The 20,094-nt window shown below is 38.2% G+C and overlaps 1 protein-coding gene across 8 annotated transcripts in view; it reads right to left on the minus strand.

The window, feature by feature from the left end:
• Positions 1 to 20,094, minus strand: part of Eml5 (EMAP like 5) — a 109,853-nt gene that overhangs the window by 12,957 nt on the left and 76,802 nt on the right. For 5 of the 8 annotated variants that reach the window (XM_060388012.1, XM_060388013.1, XM_060388010.1 and 2 more), the window contains 9 exons: positions 19,397 to 19,598; positions 18,400 to 18,526; positions 15,452 to 15,466; positions 11,649 to 11,727; positions 9,700 to 9,829; positions 7,219 to 7,317; positions 4,968 to 4,988; positions 2,416 to 2,589; positions 1,081 to 1,289 (listed from right to left, as the gene is read on the minus strand). In XM_060388012.1, the coding sequence (XP_060243995.1) occupies positions 1,081 to 1,289; positions 2,416 to 2,589; positions 4,968 to 4,988; positions 7,219 to 7,317; positions 9,700 to 9,829; positions 11,649 to 11,727; positions 15,452 to 15,466; positions 18,400 to 18,526; positions 19,397 to 19,598 (1,056 nt within the window). The other 3 variants (XM_060388011.1, XM_060388016.1, XM_060388017.1) reach the window with 3 other exon arrangements.

Consider the following 20,094-nt stretch of genomic DNA (forward strand, 5'->3'; position numbering starts at 1 on the left):
TATGTGGTTTGTTTGTTTTCATGTATAGTTATAGCATTTGAAAAATGCTGATACTGAACATAAGCCTACCTTGTAAGAAAATATTCTGGTCACGCTGCTTCACATATAAAAAAGCTTTTTCTCCTGTATTTGTTATTACATTTACCTCCCTTCCTTCCTTCCTCCCTCCCTCCCTCCCTCCCTCCCTCCCTCCCTCCCTCCCTTCCTTCCTTCCCTCTTCTTCTCTCTCTCTTTCTTTACCAAGAATGGACACTTGGCTACAAAGCTGCTTTATGAATAAAGTTCATCTACATTGGCAAATCAAGTGCTGGGGTCCTTACATTCCAACCTGGGTTTTGCTTTGGAAACAAGTGACAGCTCTTATACTAAAAATACACAAGAGGTTATTGTTATTTTGATATTGTTAGTTCTTTTCAAAATAAGGGTGTTTTAACTTTCTTTCTTAAAATATATAATACCCACATATGTTTTTAAAAATTACTTAGCTTTCTTGGAACTAAAGAATTCAGAAAGCCTCACCAGGGCAGGGTTAAAGGACAGATGTGAGTATAAACTACAGGCCACAGTGAGGTGTTTGAGTACTCCACCAAGTGCAGGGACTGTGTTCTCTGCTCTCAACTCCCTGCTCCCCTGAAAGACACATTGGCCCAGAGCACTTCCAACTATGAGGTGAACAAGGGTTCCATGACAGAAAGCAAAGGAAACACTAAACCCAAGTCTGCCCTGAAGTCACCTGAGCATGATTTCTCGATTTCCCTTTCTTTTAGTCTAGCGCATGTGAGGTGTGTGAGAAGCACTGGGAGACTGAGATTGCAGAGGGTGGCAAGCGCATGACCAATGAAGCCTTGGGGAACAGTAAGGATCCAAGGATGCAAATGTTCTACAATAATGATCTCATTCACTTTTTTGCCAGTACTTAATGTTTAAAAAGACTGGACTTTCAAAAGATGACTTATATTCTTGACCAGGGCTTGCACTGACTGTTGTGTTACAGTTCCCAGTCAATATTAATGCTGTTGATGAATATACAACATGACAACTTCAAGATCACACCATCACACAGCACTTTAACGGACATACTGCACCAAATGCAACAGCAAGCATCGTCTGCATCCGGGCATCTTCCAGAGTGCTCAGAAGCCCCTTTTTGCTGAGAAGAGCCCTTCCTGCCAGGGTCCAGAACTTCACGTGCTTTATTCCCACAGAGACAAACTGAGTATCTGAGTCTGGTCGAAATTCTGCTACAAAAATCCGTTGGTTGTGTCCAGCTTTGCTGGCAATTCTGGCCCCTAATACAGAAGATAAAATAAAATGTTCCAGATTATATAAGAACCAAGCTAATTAACAAGGCTGAACAATGTCCTCAATTTATATAGCTTAAAACAAAACAAAAATCCCAACACAAATGCTTAAAAGAAGGCCCTGACCCTTGCTCTAGAACTAAACAATCACATGACCTATAATCGCTGGGTACACACATCTTCACAAGTGACACCTATTCATGGGCTACCTTGGGACAATTCAGAGGCCATTTAAGAGACTTTTTTTGTGTAGCACTATTACTTTCTCGTTACAGAAATTAAGTGTTCTGTCTAGAGTGTGTTAGGAAATTTATTCTGTTGGGCTTCCATTCTCAATCCTAGCACTCTCGGGAGGTAGAGCCAGGTGGACCTCTGGGAATCTGAAGCCACCCGGGCATTTACGCAGTGAATTCCAAGCCAACAGGACTACAGAGTAAGATCCTGTCTCAAAATAGAATGTGCATGTGTATCTTCTCTTGGGTTAAGAGATGTATGTAGTTCAGTGGCAGGTCATCTGTGTAGTATGTACCCTGTGTGTGCCTGTGTGTGCGCACGGGTGTATATGTATATGTGCATGGGTGTGTATGTATATGTGCATGTATGTGTGTGTGTTTATGTGTGGGGGGGTGTATTTGTGTATGTGTGTGGGTATCTACTCTGGGTTGGATCTCAATACACTTTTTTTTTGAGACAGGGTCGTAATTATATATTGCCTTGAATTTGATATGTAGCCGAGGCTGGCTTCAAACTCATAGCAATCCTCTTGCCTCATCCTCCTGAGTGCTGAGATTACAGGCAAGTGGCTCCATGACTGACAATCTTCATTTCATATTAAATACCTCAGAACTAATCAAATCCTTAGCAAACACACATAGTTTCGTACTGAAAGGAAATCATTGTGCATCTTTTTTAACACTAACTGTGGTATCATTGCTTCAAGCTTGTGAGATTATGGCAACCAGGCTTTCTAAATGGGGCCAACCATGTGCTAAGTGCTTTGTAGGACTGTAATGAAACAAGATTCCAATCACTAACTTAACAGCAAATATTAAAAGAGCGCATTCATATTGTCTAGTGTTCTTGTTTTTAAGTGCACACATGAGAAGGATCCTACCTTCCTGCCATCTCCAGATAGTGACAGTGTGCTCTGGGTCCAGCCCTACAGACAGCAGCAGCTTGCCAGTAGCGCTGAAGCTGACGGCACAGACGCCCTTTGAGTGGGAACATCTTAGCACAGACAACGTCTGCTTGCTCACTGCATCCCAGATGTGGACAGAGGGGGCTGTCGCTGAGCAAAGATAAATCCAGGGTTACAACCATCTCCAAGTTTCCACTTCTAAGTCTGGCATAAACCAACCTCGGAAACACGGAAATGTGTACTTATGAGGGACGTATTTATAACAGCTCAAAATTGCAGCTAAATTTAAAAAAATAAAAATAAAAAAGACAGGAAAGAAAAGAAAGGGAAAAAATACAGAATCCTTCAGGATGTATTATAAACGGCACTTTTCAGAAAAGAGAATTTAGATAAAGAAACCAGGCAATAATAATTGAACAGCTTGTCAAAACAAGATGTATGTTTGAGTGCTAGAGATGGTCAGTGAGAAACCGCAAGCTTAGTACAAGTAAGGCTCTGGAGTGGAAAAACACATTGTACATTTTTCAGTCTTCATAGAAGTTATATGGAAACTACATTCATTCAACACAAAGCTACTGTAGGTGACATATAGCAAAGCATGGCTGTGCTCAATAATGTTTTATTTATGAACACAGAAATTTAAATTCCATGTAATTTTTGTTATCATGAATTTTCTGATTTTTTTTCCTCAACTATCCAAATTGGTTTAAATAAGAAAAAGAAAAAAGAAAAAAAAAAAACCAACTATCTTTTTTTTAATTTATTTTTTACAATTTATTCATTTTACATCCCAATTGTAGCCCTCTCCCTCTCTCTCCTCCTGGTCTTCCACTCACTCTTCCCCCCTCCCCCAGTCCTCAGAAAAAGGGAGCCCTCCTTCCCTTCCATCTGACCCCAACATATCAAGTCTCATCAGGACTACCTACATCCTCTTCCTCTTTGTCCTAGCAAGACCACCCTGTCAGGAGGAAGTAATCAAAGACTGCATGTCAGAGTCCATGTTGCCTCATCAGGGGAAACAAAGTCCATGTCACAGACAGTCCCTGCTCCCCCTTACTGGGGCACACACATGGAGACTGAGCTGCCTATTTGCTACATCTGAGCAGGGGTTTTAGGTCTTCTCCATGCATGGTCCTTGGTTGGTACATCAATCTCTACAGGTCCCCCAGGCCCCAGATTCGTTGCCTCTGTTGTTCTCCTTGTGGAGCTCCTATCCCCTCCATGTTCTTTTATCCCTCGACTCTTCCATAAGACTTCCTGCGCTCTGCCCAAAGTTTGGCTGTGAGTTTCAGCATCTGCTTTGATCTGCTGTTGGGTAGAGTCTTTCAGAGGATATCTACGGTAAGGCTCCCTCTTATTCCCCCTTTTTAGCCACTTCTGGTGTCTAGTCTATTTGCCCTCCTGAATGAGAATTAAGCATCCTCCCTAGGGTCCTCCTTGTTATTTAGCTTCTTTAGGTCTGTGGATTGTAGTATAAAACCAACTATCTTTAGCTCATCTGCTACACAAAGCAAGTGCTGAACTAGATTTGCCCCAAGGGGAACAATTTGCTAATTTCTACTCTTAAGAGTCACCAAGGAAACAACACCTTGCTTACTGTGTTGAACAGATTAGCAGTGGACTAGTCAAAGTACAGTATCATACTGCACTCTAGTGAAAAACATAAAACAGAAACCTCTGGAGAATATTTTCTTACTAATTTGCTAATACTTATTATATTACAAAATGAAGATAGTTAAAAAAAAGCCTAGTTATTATACACTTTTATTACATATGTTGTTACATATGTAAAACAATGGACATATAAAAACATATTATTAATTTAATTGCTTTCTTAAGTTTATAAAACCATAGTCAAATTAATAAAAAAATTACTTTTAAACTTTTAAGTGATTTGTTGATAAATGTTCAACAACAGAAATAGCTTATAAGTTAATAACTTTTGTACTAGCTATATGATGCTAGCAAGTTAGTGACCACCATGAACAATTTGTGTGATGACTACATAATGTGATGTAAGAAAACTCTTCCTCACAGTTTCCAGGCAAACTTGAGAGGTCCAAGCACTTATGAGCACATATGCGCCTGTGGGGGGGGGGGGGTGTATGTGGGCAGGTGCATGCATGTGCGCTGTGTGTGGAGGCCTCACTCATGCAGGTACTACCCACCGTAGTTCTGAGACTGGAGCTTGCCCATTAGGCTGTGCTGTCTGATGAGCAACCCCCAGGGACCATCCTGCTGCTGAGATTTAAGTGTGTGTACACCCCACACACTTGTATTCTCACGTGGGTTCTTGAACTCAGGTACTCATGCTTGTGAGGCAAGTGTTTTACTGACTCAGCTATCTTCCCAGTCCCCAAACCATTTTTTAAAAAAAAAAAACTATTATTATTAAAGATTTTAAAATGTTATTTGTCATTAATATTCTAGAAGCTATATGTAGAACAGTAAATGCTTGGACTTACGGGGAGAAATATATTTGCATGCACCATTATATAACTAAAACAGAAAGTATTCAGTTTCCTTACCTGACATGTCTGCTGAATCACCTACAATAAAGAATAAGTAAAAAAGTTATCTATAAATAGTATGAATAATAATAGTAAACTTATAAAACATAATAATAACAACTTAGGTTTATAAAATGCATTGCTAATTACACTTTGGAGGTTTGATGCATCTGTGCCTGCAGGAAGGAATTAGGTCTGAGGAACATGGCAGAAAAGGTTATTAAATAACCCAAAAAGCAAAAGGGGCTCTTCATCACAACTAAAGATTTTCCACATGTTGTACTATGATACCCTATCCTCTTAGCCAAAAAAACAAAACAAAACAAGACAAAAACCCTGCCACATTGGAGCATTCAGCTGTGCCCACTTGGGAAACACCTTTGCAGCTAGGCACAATGGCTGCTTGCATCCCCTCACGGGAGAGAAAGGAAGGCCATGAGACCTCACCTGAGTATCCAGCCACTCCACATGCACTGTGCGCAACTGGACCCTAACTGCTCATGGCCCCAGGCTGAGGGAGACCAGGGGTTGGGGTTCCATCTACACAGCTTGAGGAAAGCCATCATCCCTGATGGATAAAGACTGTCAGGGGTGGCTCCAAAGGGCCTGCAGGAAACCCATCGCCCATGCTCTGTAAACAATCCCAAGAGTGGGCTCCCCAGGGTGAACTTGTGCGGAATGGAACCTTAAGAGGAGGGACAAATGTTGTTTATGACTCTCCCTGGGAAAGACTTTTAGAAATAATATGTAGGAGGATCCCAGGTTCAGAGAAAGCCCCTTCCTCAAAGAAACAGATGCAAAGGGTAACAGAGTACGAGAACTCTTCTGGCTTCTTCATGTGTGCATACACGCGCACACACACACACAATAAACAATAAAGAAAAATGTATAATGATACATATACATGACAATCCCATAACAAAAATCTACCACTTTGTAGGTTGACTTTAAAAACTAATTTTTTTTTTTTTAAAGAAAACTCTACAGAAGGGAAAATACAAGGGTTCCATGTGGCACAGCTATAGATGCAGACAACCAAGAGAAGAACAAATTCCTGACTAACCAACTTAGTATTTGCATGGATGATTAAGATCTTAAGATACGGCAAAAGTGAGTGAAGTGAGTGTAGCAACTGTGACTCACTGAGACCCAACAAACATGGTAATTTCAATAATGTTGAAAACAACCTCGGAACCTGCCAGAGAGGGCCTCTCAAAGCCTCTGCCGTGCAGACTGTCAAAGCAAATACTGAACCTAATGGCCAACTGACGGGCAGAGTGAATGGAATCTTAGGTAAGAAATGGGAAATAGCAAGAGCTGGAAAGGACAGGAATTCCACAAGGAGAGCTACAGAACAAGAAAATTTGAACACAGGGAACTTCCCAGAGACTCATACTCCAACCAAGGACTATTCATGGAGATAACCTAGAACCCTGACAATGCAGCCACTTCTGATGAGAACTGATAGACTAAGATCAGAAAGAAGGAGAGGAGGTCCTCCCCTATCAGTGGACTTGGGGAGGGGCATGCATGAAGAAAGGGGGGGAGGGGGGACTTGGAGGGGAGGAGGGAAGGGCTTATGGGGGGATACAAAATGAATAAAGTGTAATTAATAAAAGTTAAATAAAATATTAAAAAAATAATGTTGAAAAGTATACTCGACCAGCCATATCTGTAATGTAATACGGTAATCTTTGACTGTCAATCTAAAACACCTGATCTCCTACTCAGAGTCATGAACCCTGAAGTTTTTGAGAGAAGTTAAAAATAAAGCACAGGTACCTTCAAATCATCAGTGAGTCTCATCAATACTAACACCAAACAAACACCTTAAAATGCAAAGGGATTGCTAACATGAAACAGACCATCACTATCTCCCACCCAGCCTAACTTTCACTGAACAATGGTTCTGTCCCCATTGGTCTAGTTAATTTCTTGGCTCACTTTTTTTTATCCTTCCTCTGAGTGTTATACTATTGTATGCAACTACTCGGCTGACCAGAAATTCTTGTTAAACCTAAAGGCTAACTATCTATACAATAGTTTACATTTTGAATAGCCTGAGCAAACTCTGATAGCCATAGTTAAGGAATAGAAAGTTACCTGGCAATAAGCATAAGGTAATCAGGCTAGGTTTCGAATGCACACATGCATCCTGAGTAACACACAATATAATATACATAATTTTTTCCTAGGGTATTGAAATTATTAGAACAAATTATTAGAATAAATGTTTCAAACTATTTCTTTTTGAAATATAGAAACATACCTACTTGGCCAGTTGCCACTATGTTGATAAATTTGGGGTGCTGATTTACAGTGAGGCACAAAATATCATCATTATGTTCCTGATAAAAACTCTGGGTCCCTATAAAAAAGAATTTGAGAATTAACTTTGAAAACTTTAAGATGCAACAGCCAAATGCACTTACTTAACACAATAAACTAATTTATTTGTTCATTCAAAATATATCGTGTGAGCATTTACCATGTGATTACTATCAAAAGGAATGACAATGAATTATTCATCTTAAAGCTATAAAGCCCTTAAAAGGAAAAGCCACAGACAAGCTGAAGATACCAAATACCACAGGAGATTGATGAACAAAGGCTGGAGATGTACCTGATGGTGCATACACACAGTTTCTCAGAACAAAATGTCGTCATGGAAGCCAGCAACATGGATGGAAAGATAAGCAGGTTCTAGAATTATGGAAGATTTCGAATCTTCACCTACAATCGTCTCTTTTTGTTTTGTAAAGAAAAAGATTTTACTAGAGCCACAGAGAAAACAAAAGTAGTCTTTTCATTTATTAATCTGGGCAATGTTTATTCATATTTCACATTTATCTTGTGAACAGTGTTTCTGACCAGAAAGCTAATATGGTTCATCTAGCAGTGCTGACAGTGGGGAAACCCTTTGAAGGCTCCAACATAAGTCTATGAAGATAACAAGACGGTAAATAAAAATAAAGTCAAGACTGCAGGCTGGATGTGGGTTATAGAGCTCCATGCACAGCAGCTTCTCCACAACCTCAACAATTACACTCATACACCTGTGTTGCTTACACTTTCTCAAGGACCATGTGTATGTCAGTGCACACCCGCAAGCCCACAGAGGCAGTGGAATCTCTCTGCCTCTGAGGCCAGCCTGGGGCTCTCCACAGATGGAGAGAGGAGGACGGCCTGGGCCACACGGAGTTCCCAGTTAAATCATGTTTTGTATTTTTCGGGGCTAGGGGTCTAGGGGAATACAAGCTAGCAGAGACTCTTAGACTCTGACCACTTCAATGTATCCCCAAAGTAAAGAGAAACACAAAAAACAAAGTAGGCCTCCTCTCCCCTAGCTCTCTCTCATATTCATTACAAATCAAAAACCCAAGAATTACAAGAAAAAATATGAGTTAGTCACATGTCTGCACATTTATTTCCTTCTTGGTTGTCCTATTTTACTTTTACCCATTCTCCCAAATGATACAGAAAACCTCAATTAGAAAGGATTTTCTTAGTATTTTTTAAAAGCCCAAAATATAAAATGGAAAATTGCTTCTGATTTATTATGATCTTATCAATTCTTTTCTTTAGGAAGCCAAAACATAGAGATCATATCATGGTTGGCAATGTCCAGGGATAGAGGAATCTGATTCCCACATGTCTCTGCTCTGTATCCACCCAGGGGGAAACCAGAAGTGTCTGAACTGACAACATCTGTGTTGCTTCCAACTGTAGCTTTATGAAGTTTATAATTACATATCATAAGAGAACTTCATTTGATCTTCATCAAACTGATCAAGTAAACATCAACAAATATTTTCTCACCTTCTCAAACAAGGGATCCTCAGGAGAGCACAGGCAAGCAGCCTTCCTAGCTTCCTTACTTAGCTTTCCACAGCCTCAGAAAGATCACCCCCATTTCCTTCTACCTCAGTTACAACTTGTCCAACAAGCTACTCTCTGCCACTTTCAATGACAATTATGCCAGACTATCTATCTATTGGGGTGACGAGGGTGTTGGAAAAGAGAATCATCTTCTTTTTGTTCCCTTTCTTTAGAAAAGAGAACCTTAACGGTAGCTCAACGCATGCTTTTAAACACAGTGAGCACTCACTTCTAACGGGTACCTAATACAGACTTAGCATATGAAATACTCTTTTGTTCGGTCATACTCTCTTAAGACTAAAATATTGGTGGGGGGGTGGGGCACAGTGGCACAGGACTGAGGAAGCTAGGGCATAAGGATGGTTAATGAGTCTAGCCTGGGTTACCAAATAGCTCTAACCTGGACTAAATAATAATTTTATCTCAGAACAGACAGAAACAACTACAATATAAAACATCTTTAAATTTCAAATTATTTCTCTAATACATTTAAAATAGTATTTGAGATTCTGGTTTCCCTTCAGAACATATAAATGTTTCATTTTTTAAAAAATACTATTTGAAGTTGGATGTTGTGGTGCATGCTTCCAACCCCAGCAGAGACAGGCAGATGTCTGTGAGTTTGAGGTGAAGCCAGCCTCGTCTTCACAGACGTTCCAGGTCGGCCACTGCTACATAGTAAAACTTATCTCACAAAAACAGGAAAACTTCCAGAGCTACATAGTGAGACCCTGTCTTGGAAAAAACAAAAACAACCCCCCAATTTAAGTAAATTAAGTAAAAATACTATTTGCAGTTTTAACAAATAATTTTAAGCTGCTGAGTAACAACTTCTACATTAAAGAGCATGCAGAGGATGAAGCCGTCCCACCTGTAGCGACATTGTGCAGAATTCCAACGGAGGCAGTGTGGTAGATTATGTCCTCACCGTCATTTAGGTAGTGCGCGTTGTTCCTACAGTCTCTGCCCCGGTAGCCAAAGGCAAGCTCCAGCACAAGGTCCTGTAACGACAGCGACCACTGCACTACACCCTTCCTTAGGGGAAATGCTCACCAGAGCTGTGAGACAGAGTACTACCATCGTCTGTCAAAGGGAGAACGTGCTTTAGGTATTTTTATAAACTTCTAACCACAATTAAGCTGGACATTTACATTTTTCTTTAGCCTTTCATGGTTTGATATGTATATCTATATGTATGATAGATATGTACATGCACATACGTACACGTACTCTGAGCATCTTCCCCCACGATCCTCTCATCACCTTCCCCTCCCACTGAACCCTCTCTTCCCCCAAAGTTTCCTCCTACTTCCCCACCTTTGGTGCCTCTTTCCTGTGACTGCTGCTGTCTGCGTGTGCATGGTAGTGGTTACTCACTTAAGAGAGGACAAGTTAACCACGAGTTACACCTCTGAGGAACATGATATTGTTCACCCAGCCGTCTACAGCTCCTCAGGGAGAGGGGCTTCTGAGGGCCTTCCCTGTTGGTGGTGGAGTACTGGTGGGCCCGGTCTAATGCAGGTAACACCACTGCTGTGACTCCATGCATGCAACAGAACAGCCATTAGACATATTTTTATGTAAAATGCTTTCAGCAACAGAAACACACATTACATGTTGTTTTTTTTTTTTTTAATATAAACATCTAGGAAGGAGAAGGGAATCACAAGGTCATCTCATTCCAAGAGAATAGATTTGAGTTAAACATTGACACATTTGTTATGTCCAAAGGGATCTTTGTTTCCATTTGTATTCATTGTTAGTCCAAGTATTTATTCTACATATTTACGATAAACTGTGTACAAATTAGACACTCAGGAGAACCCAAAGTTGTTTCTGACAAGTCATGGGTAAAGTTCTGGCAGAGAATCCTACAACTAGAAACATTCATTTCCATTGCCCTTACTGGGTGGTGGAGTGACTACAATCGTCACTCCTCCTACAGCTGTACACCTTTCTCATGCTGGACCTCTTGTAGTTTGTTTGTTTGCTGCACACACTGGCATTCTGAAATGCCTGAAGAGGGGAGAAACAAACTCTATATAGTAAATGTATTACATGGGTGAAAAGTTCCTGAAATAGTACATTTAATCTTTAACTTTTAAAGTCAATTTACTAACTGTAAGACACCACCTAGGGTCTGTGCTTCCCTGGGCCAGGAACCATTCATATAGATTTACATTTACATGTTCTCCAAGATACAGATCAATGCAGGCCATTATTTATATAAAAGTAAAAGACTCCTTTGAAATTAAAGGAAAAGATACTAATTCAAATTTCAGACTTGAGTAAGAATTAAGCAACCAACTATTTTTAATTGTTTTGTTCTTTTGGTTTTCCAGACAGGGTTTCTCTGTATATCCTTGGCTGTCTTGGACTCACTTTGTAGACCAAGCTGGCCTCAAACTCACAAGAGATGCCTCTGCCTCCCTGAGTGCTGGGATTACCCCTGCACCTGGCTAAGCAATCAACTTTTACAACCAACCAAGCAAATATAATTTGATATACCTGGTTTCATGAAAATTAATGGCAAAACTTGAATGATTTCTTTTTGTTTGTTTGTTTTAAAGATTTATTTGTTTGCTTATTACCTATACAATGTTCTATGTATCTGTACAACTCTACACCAGAAGAGGGCACCAGATCTCATTAGAGATGGTTGTGAGCCACCATGTGGTTGCTGGGAATTGAACTCAGGACCTCTGGAAGAGCAGCCAGTGCTCTTAACCTCTGAGCCATCTCTCCAGCCCTTTTTTTTTTTTTTTTTTTTTTTTTTTTTTTAAGGAAGCTTGGGAATATTGGAAGATTTGTTTTCCTTACCTCTATGGGTCTCTTCTTCTTGCCAACATTGTTTGACTGAAGTTTCTCTGGCTGTGGTGGGGCCCTACTCACTGGAGGCCTGGAAAAGAGAAGTGGGAAAAAGAAAGGGCAGATAACCTAAGGCCTCCACTGGGTTTCCCACCCTGCCCTCCAAAAACATCAGCCTCCCCAAAGGAAGCCTACTTTCCTCCACTAGACTGTGTACTCTATATCTTTGTAACTTTTAATGTAGAAAGAACAATATTTATATTAACTTTTACTTTAAATATCTTTGGTCTGTGTCTTATAATGTAAATAACATAGAATAAGAATAGGCAAGCATAAAAATATTAGTTTGCCATACCCAAACATTCCGGATGGGTACATTATCATCAAAGCCTAGATTACTGCTGCAAAGCATCCCTTATGGCTTATGTAGCACAGATGTAAAACATTCTGACAGTGAACTTGAATAACATTTTCATGAACTTTCTACCCTATTGGAAACATAATTTACATGAATTCAAACTTATATGTCCCTCCATGCTCCTCTATGCCTTTTACTATCCCACTGCCTGGATTCCCTCATGGTGACTAATGGCATCACTATCAGAAAGCTATTCAGGAATGCATTTCGTAGTCACAAAGCAGTGTAAACAATACAGCACCCCACAAAAGGTCTCCAAATTTCCTTCTTCCATAATCTATTGATGGAATATTTATCACCTTTCTCTATATACTAGCTCTTGAATCAAGCTCTCTCTTATCTTCTCAGAATCTACTAAAATGTTCTGTATTCCAAAAAGGTATATATTCATATTTTGAATTAATCATATAATATAATCATATAATTGTGGAATGACTTTTGTAAAACCTTTAGTTTTTAAAAGCCACTTACTAGTTCACCTAAAGCATTATTTAAATATTTTATAATTTGAACACTAAATCTAAATCATTCATTAACTCCTCTCTAAATTTCACATATTAAATTTATAGCTATACTGGAAGTAGTACTCCTTAATTTTATAAAAACTTCCAATGTTTAATAATTTATTAAAGCCACATAAATAAATTTCAAAATTACTGTCAAGTCACATATTTTCAAAGCTAAAAGAAGTATTGCATCTCTTAAAAATATTTAGTTGTGTGTGTATGTGTGTATACATGTGCATCACATACATGTAGGAGCTCACAGAGGTCAGAAGAGGTATCAGATGCCCTGGAATTAAGGATGGTTGTGAGCTACCATGGGGTGCTGGGAACTGAACCCAAGTCCTCTGTAAGAACAGCCAGGGCTCCTAACCACTGAGCCACCTCTCCAGCCCAGTGCTGCATACTGAACATACATTATAAAGAAATGCAGAGTTTGGAAATCTGGTAAGCACAGTAGCCTAGCATGAGCAAAGCCTACATTTGATCCTGAGTAGTGAAAAATAGTGTTAAATAAATGTATATATTCACATAGAGCATGAAATGACTGGTGCCATAAAAATATCTTTATCAAAAACACGTAAGTTACCAAGTTATCATAGAAATTGAAAACCTTCATATTTTTGAATTTCCATAAGTAAACATAAAACTAAGATTATAATACTTAACATTTAAGAATGTTCCTACCAAGAGCAGTTCAAAGAAGATATAAAGCCTGGTTTTTCTCCCAAGTCAACTTTGTTGGTGAACATTACTCAACGTATAAGTATCTGATAGTTTTAAACAAGTTTTATCTATATAACCTTACGTAAAAATGAAACATAATTTAATTTTTATACATATTATTTACATAAATCACATGACTGCCTAAAATGAAATTATTTGACTTGTAAAACTATATAATTCAGATGCATAAGAGGTTAGTAATATAGTGGCTTATGTAAGTTAAATAATTAAGTTGCTATTCCTTCAGAGGGAGGAAAAGTGGGAACACAGGTAACGAACTCATCTTAAAGGCAAATAGGAGAGATGATAAAAACAAAATTTTGTTTTGTAAACATAACAAGGAGAGGGTTACCTGGATCCTCTTCTCAGCAGCAGATAGAAAAAGAGAAGGATTATAGCACATATTTGAATTTTAAACATTATTACAGTGTCACACATTATTGAATATTGTTAGGTTCAGCACAGATAAACTATATTTCGTATATTACATGCTTGTTTTTAGTTTATTACTGTACATTAAAAAAGCTTTAAAATTTATGGCAGAGAAGTCAGAAGATAAAAAGGTAAACATGAGAATTCAGAATGTTCTGTGGTAGATTTTAGAGTGTCATTCAAGCAAAATATTTAATCTTATCTTTGTTCTTAAGAAAGGAAAAGAGATCCTTATCCAGATATCCACGGGCTGCTTTAAGGAAGTTGTAATGAGACCACCAGTCAGATTTAAGAAGGCTCTCCAGGTACCAACTGAAGCAGGGAGATTCAGTCATTCAGGGCTTTGTGAGTTTGGGACTTGGCTACCAAAGGAAATACCCTTAAAAAGAAAAATGCCAACCGAGTATGAGTGTGATGGTGCTCTTCTTTAATGCCAGCACACTCTGGGAAGGTGTGGTACAAGGACTGCTGTGAGTTCAAGGCTAACTTGAGCAGCACTAGTAGTACCAGGGCAGCCAGACCAAGGCTCTGTCTCCAAACCAAAACACCTCCCACCCCCACACCAAAAGGAAAATTTCCTTGTATAGTAGAATGAAGCCTGAAAGGTGACACATGACTGGAATCCCAGCATTTGGGTGGCTGAGGAGAAAGGACCTCAAGCCAGCTCTGGCTACACTTCAAGATTCTGTCTCAAAACACCAAAATAAAATGAAATAAAAACACAAGGGTTTGCAGCTGGAACACTGACCTAACACTGGAAGCCTGGATTCAGACTTAGGGGCAGGAGGAGGATAATGACAACATACTCAGGAGCCCCCTGTCACACTTTCCTGCCAGATGATCCAAGCACAGGAGCACGAACACTTGTGATGGTGAGGTCATTCCACATAAGAAGCTGTCCATATCCAAGACAGCAATTACAGCTCTACTTAGCTTCATGTTTGTAAACAAGTGATTCCTAAATAACTGAGTGTTCAACTTTTCTTCCCTCTGTGCTTTCTTCTACAGTACTCAGAACTGTCACAGTTTCCTTTAGTGTGTGTGGGGTACTGAGCTCCACACACTAACATACAGGCCAAGGTCTAGGTGTTTCATTTCTGTTAAGGTCATGTAAGATTATGTGGGCCTCTTCAGAGGTCAAAGCCACACTCTAGACTCATCTTTGCATATATTATTCTGTTGAAAATGAATAATTAATTTCTGGGACAATTTCTGCTGCCAAATTATTCAAGGACACCAACTGGGTTTCTGAACAATTTGGTCTTAAATGCATTTTTATCATTGTCCTCTCCAGTCACTATTCTAGAATCTGTGATCTTCTCTTACTTCTAAAATCGACTCATTTTCATGTTGTCTCCTTTAGAATTGCTCTGAAGACATTTTCATCTCACTGAAGGTAGCTGCAAGCCAGTACTCTAACAGCGTTCTTTATCCATGTAATATTGTTAAACATAAAAATACCATAATTACCCATTTTAATTTTTAAATGAATGTGTATATTATACATCATTAAACAAATGTTTATAAACTGAATAATTTTTTTCAGTCCATGAAAAGTCATTTGTAAAATTAACTCATAATAAAAGCCTACTCTCAAAATAACAACTACATTTCATTTTGTTTGTCAAATGTAATTAAATGTTTTATAGGAAAAATCAATGCCTTAAAATACTCTAAGGATCAAAACAGAATAATAAACATTTTAATAGAATATGTTTTTTTAATAAATCACTTACCTTACTACCCCCTGTCTTTGAAAGGAAAAGGAAAAGAGAGTGGAGAAACACATAGGAAATTGATGGTGAATACATATAACAATAAGTAAGCAGAATAAAAGTAACATAAAAAAACTTTTAAGAAAATAGAAAATTTCTAGTTTTATAACAGATTTTACATTATTTTAAAGTATAAAAAACTTGATTATATTTGCTATCTTTATTGAAAAAGTCATATCACTATTAAAATCATTTAGAAAAATATTCACAAAGTATTAACTAAATATAATAGTAGTCAACTGACATCAGAAATATTTCCTTTAAGGTAGATGATTCACTGCCTAATGGCTTATGAAGTAACTGATTAACATTTAATGACTAACATTAAAATATGAAACAACTATCTAAACAAGTAAAGCATACTTTGAGTAACATATTCAAAACTGGCAAAAGAAGCAACTTTTTAATCTCCTTTTATCATTTTTGTGAAAATGAGAAATATTCTGAGCCACATTAGTGACTAATGTCTCAGCATTTTCAAAAGAATTTAGCAGAACTGACACCTACAGAAAATGAGAATGAAATGCAAAAACAAAATTCAGAAATAATTCTGAGGAGTTAGCTTCAAAAACTCCAAACTAGAGCTGGGCATGGTGGCTTGCACCTGTATGACCAGCACTAAAGATGCAGAGGCAGAAAAAGTATGCATCCAAGGAAAGCCTGGGGTACCAAACACAGTGAGTTCCAGGCCCGCCTGGGCTACAAAGTCAGACCCTATCTCAAGAAGACAAACAAATAGAAATAGTTACAGTAATAACAGCATTAAATAGTTCTTCAAAAGAGGAAAATATTTCCATCTGCTGTCACATGGGTTGCTTCACCAAGAAAGAAGAAATTTGCTTTACTGTGACAAATTACAGCTTCTACAGTAAAGTTAGGTTACATAATAAACTTGTCTAATGTAATGAATGATAAAAATTTCTTTGAAAAATATCACTATAACCTATGAAAGAGATTATGGCCCTTTTTACTTTTCATTACAAAATTCATATTTGTTTATTTATATGTATACCTGTAATTAATAGGTATTCAGGTAGTACTCATTAGTACTCATTACTTTGTGAATATTTAATTTCAGGATTATTTTTTTAGATTACTCTTTCTTTTTTCATGAGACAGGCTCTCACTTTGGAATTTGCTTTGTAAACCAGGCTGTCCTCATACTCACAGAAATCTGCCTCTGCCTCCCACGTGCTGGGATTAAAGATGTGCAACATCATGCCAGTCTATTCTTTACTTTACTGAGAGCGGTGTCAGCGGTAAAGATCTATTTCTTAATAGTTTACTTTAACTAAATACCTCAGATATAAAATATTTGCTATATTTATTTAATTGTTTATGATTTTCTTTATTACTTGAAATAATCCACAGATAAAGATTATAGCTCTCATTCAGCCAGTCAAAAAGAAACAGGGTAAGAACAGATGAATATTTTTTCAGGGTCACACTGGTAAATGACATAAAGAGGTATTTTGGCCTTTTAACAACTCCAAATGAATAAACATCAACACTAGACGCTATCTTCTAGCAAGCTGCCTCACCCTGGAATTTTAATACAAGTATTAAGACCACGGCATGAACGACGTTCCTAAAAATGCTTTTATACTTTGCCTCTTCACACGGAGCAAATGCACACTCGCTCTCTGACTGCTCTGCAGATGCTCACCCACTGTCATGAGCTAGGGTATTCTGTGGAATTCTGGGAAGCAGAAAGGAGCTGCATTCCCTGGAATGCTGGCAGCAGTCCTCAGAGTGCCTAGCTGTCTCCTTCCCCATTGTTAGGTGCAGCTCATCCCTAGTTTCATCTTTGTCCCTGAATACTAAACCCATGTTTCGCTTGTTGTTGTTGTTGTTGTTTTTTTTTTTTTTCTGCTTTTCCATGAAATATGAACTTTTAATGAAGTTTCCTTTAGCACAGCCTTTTCTGACGTCACTGCTCGCCCACCCACGACCACCTCAGTGTTTCTCACTGTTTCTAGATAATATCTTTTATTGTTTCACCCTTTTCACATGTGGAGTCTGTGCCACAGGCTTATTTTGTTGTTTGTGATTCTGAAGGTACAGCGCAGGGGCTCGCTGCTTCTAGCAAGTGCTCTATTACCAGGCCACAGCCCCAACTCCCAAGTCCCTTCACCGTTCTGCATCCTTGACTTGGAAAACATTAGATCAAACTCTCTTCTAAACAAAGACTTTGCTAAAAAATTATGTGCTAGGCTAGGGAGACACCCTATATGTTTGCCTTACATGCATGAGGGCCTAAGTTCAATCTTCAGAACCCATGGAAAAACCCAGGTGTTAACCCTGACACTCCCTGGCCAGCCAGACTTGCCTATTTAGAGAATTCCAGCCAGTGAGAGACTTTCTCAATAACAACAACAAAGATGGCTAGCTCTTGAGAAACAACAGCTAACGTCCGCGGGCACTTGTACATATGCACACTCACATAAACATGTACTTGTATGCATGCACACAAGCATTCTTCATAAAACCGATCTTCATGGGTTGGTTCCTTATCGAGACCAGTCATTTCCATTAAAGGCAGGCTACACTTCAAACTGTCTTTTTGTAAAATTTTTGAAATAATGACAGCTACCCCTTCACTGAGAATGCAGACAGGGCTTTTAAAGATTGGGTCACACCTCTATCTCTTTCCCAACCTATTACCCAGTTATGAAAGTCAGAAAATAAGATCAATCCAATCATAATAACTTTCTATATTGATGTAACATTCCCTGAACTCCTTGCAAAGAATGTCAACACCAACAGTACTTAAGGACAGTTTCTGACAGCGGAACACAACTGCATAAATCAATACTGCTATTAGCTTCTACAGAAACCCATTTAAAAGATATAAATCACATTTTTATATTAGTACCTTTTCCCCATCAAACTTTAAACTTGATTATTACCTCTCATCAACTGAGGGCTCTTTTTGCTGCAAATGAGGCTTGACTCCAAACATCGGGCGAATATTAGTTGATAAGGCTCTGATGGTATAACTAATTTCATTCTCTCTTGTAACATCACTGTCATAGCCTATCATCAAAATAAATGCTATTAGGTGATAGCAGGTAACCAATTACATTATTATAAATTCATCTTCTTCCAACGATATAAAATAAATTATTAAAGGCACATTTCTAAATATGCAACTAGAAAAAGTTATGTGACGAATACTTAATAATATGTAATTGTACATTACTGAAGTTACAAAAATGAAGTTAATTATTTCATTTTTATTAAGAATATTATGTTCATAAGTACACGTACATTACTATATACCCTCAACTGTTAAGTGTGAGTGGTTAATTATTCATCCTGTGTTTTTATAATTACTATTACTGACACATAAAGAAAACTGAAATTATTTTAAAATATAAAGCTTCTAACAGCACTGATTTAAAATATGATTGGCTGTCTTATAGACAATGAATATCTAAGTCATCAATACATGCCAGTCATAAATCACAAAAACAATTTTTTGTAAAACTGACGCAAACACTAATAACAAAATTGCTCAAATATGATTATCATTTTTAACTTCTATAGTTTAAATCAATGGGTTCCCTAGAAAGGGGAACAGGGGATGTCTCTGACATGAACTCAGTGCCTGGCTCTTTGATCATCTCCACCTGAGAGGGAAGCAGCCTCACCAGGCCACAGAGGAAGACAATGCAGCCAGTAATCATGAGACCTGATAGGACAGGGTAAGAGGGAAGAGAAGGAGGACCTCCCCTATCAGTGGACTTGTGGAGGTACCGTATAGGAGAAGAAGAGGGAGGGAGGGTGGGATTGGGAGGGGCTGAGGGAGGGGACTACAGCTGGGATACAAAATGAATAAATTGTATTAATAAAAAAATAAATTAATTAAAAAATATTTTGTTAAAATGTTTAAAAATTACATACCTCCATCTTCTTCAGAATCTATATCAGACTCTTCACTATCATAGGACTTTTTTTCTCTATAGCTCTCCATTTCATTTGTCCACACCATTAGGGACATGTCTGCTCCTCCCAGGGTAACCAGCATGCTGTCATCGTAAGTCCAGCGAACATTTGTGACATGTGTGCTATGAGCCACATACTTCTTAAACTTTCCAAATTTTCCCTAAAGATAAAACAAAATCAAACATTCTTTCTCAATTTTAGTACTGACACTTTTGTTTTTCAAGTGATATACGTATACATATTTATATTTATATGTACACACATACAACTTATTTCACCTCAGTTTACTGTGCTTCCTTTGCTAAGTATCACACACACATAGTTTCCTTTTTGCATCTTTTGGTATGCTACACCTGCTAGGCAGTAGGCAGGCACTCTACTGTAGAACTACATTCTCCAGAACTATATTTCCCTTTTAAATACCAAGAGAACTCTAAGTTCTAGACCCTGGAAAGTTTAGTTACACAAATAAATTTGAGATTAATAATAAACTATATACAGGTTTTAAGTGAACATCTTTTCAAAGTTGTTAAAATAAAGTTTCTTAAATAAAGCATAGTGATCAGGGAGATGGTTCAGCAGGTAAAGTGTTTGCTACCAAGTGTAAGGATGAGTGTGATCTCTAGAAGCCATACTGGAGAAGGAGAGAACCAATT

The sequence above is a fragment of the Meriones unguiculatus genome, chromosome 7 (assembly GCF_030254825.1).
Source record: "Meriones unguiculatus strain TT.TT164.6M chromosome 7, Bangor_MerUng_6.1, whole genome shotgun sequence".
NCBI lineage: Eukaryota > Metazoa > Chordata > Mammalia > Rodentia > Muridae > Meriones > Meriones unguiculatus.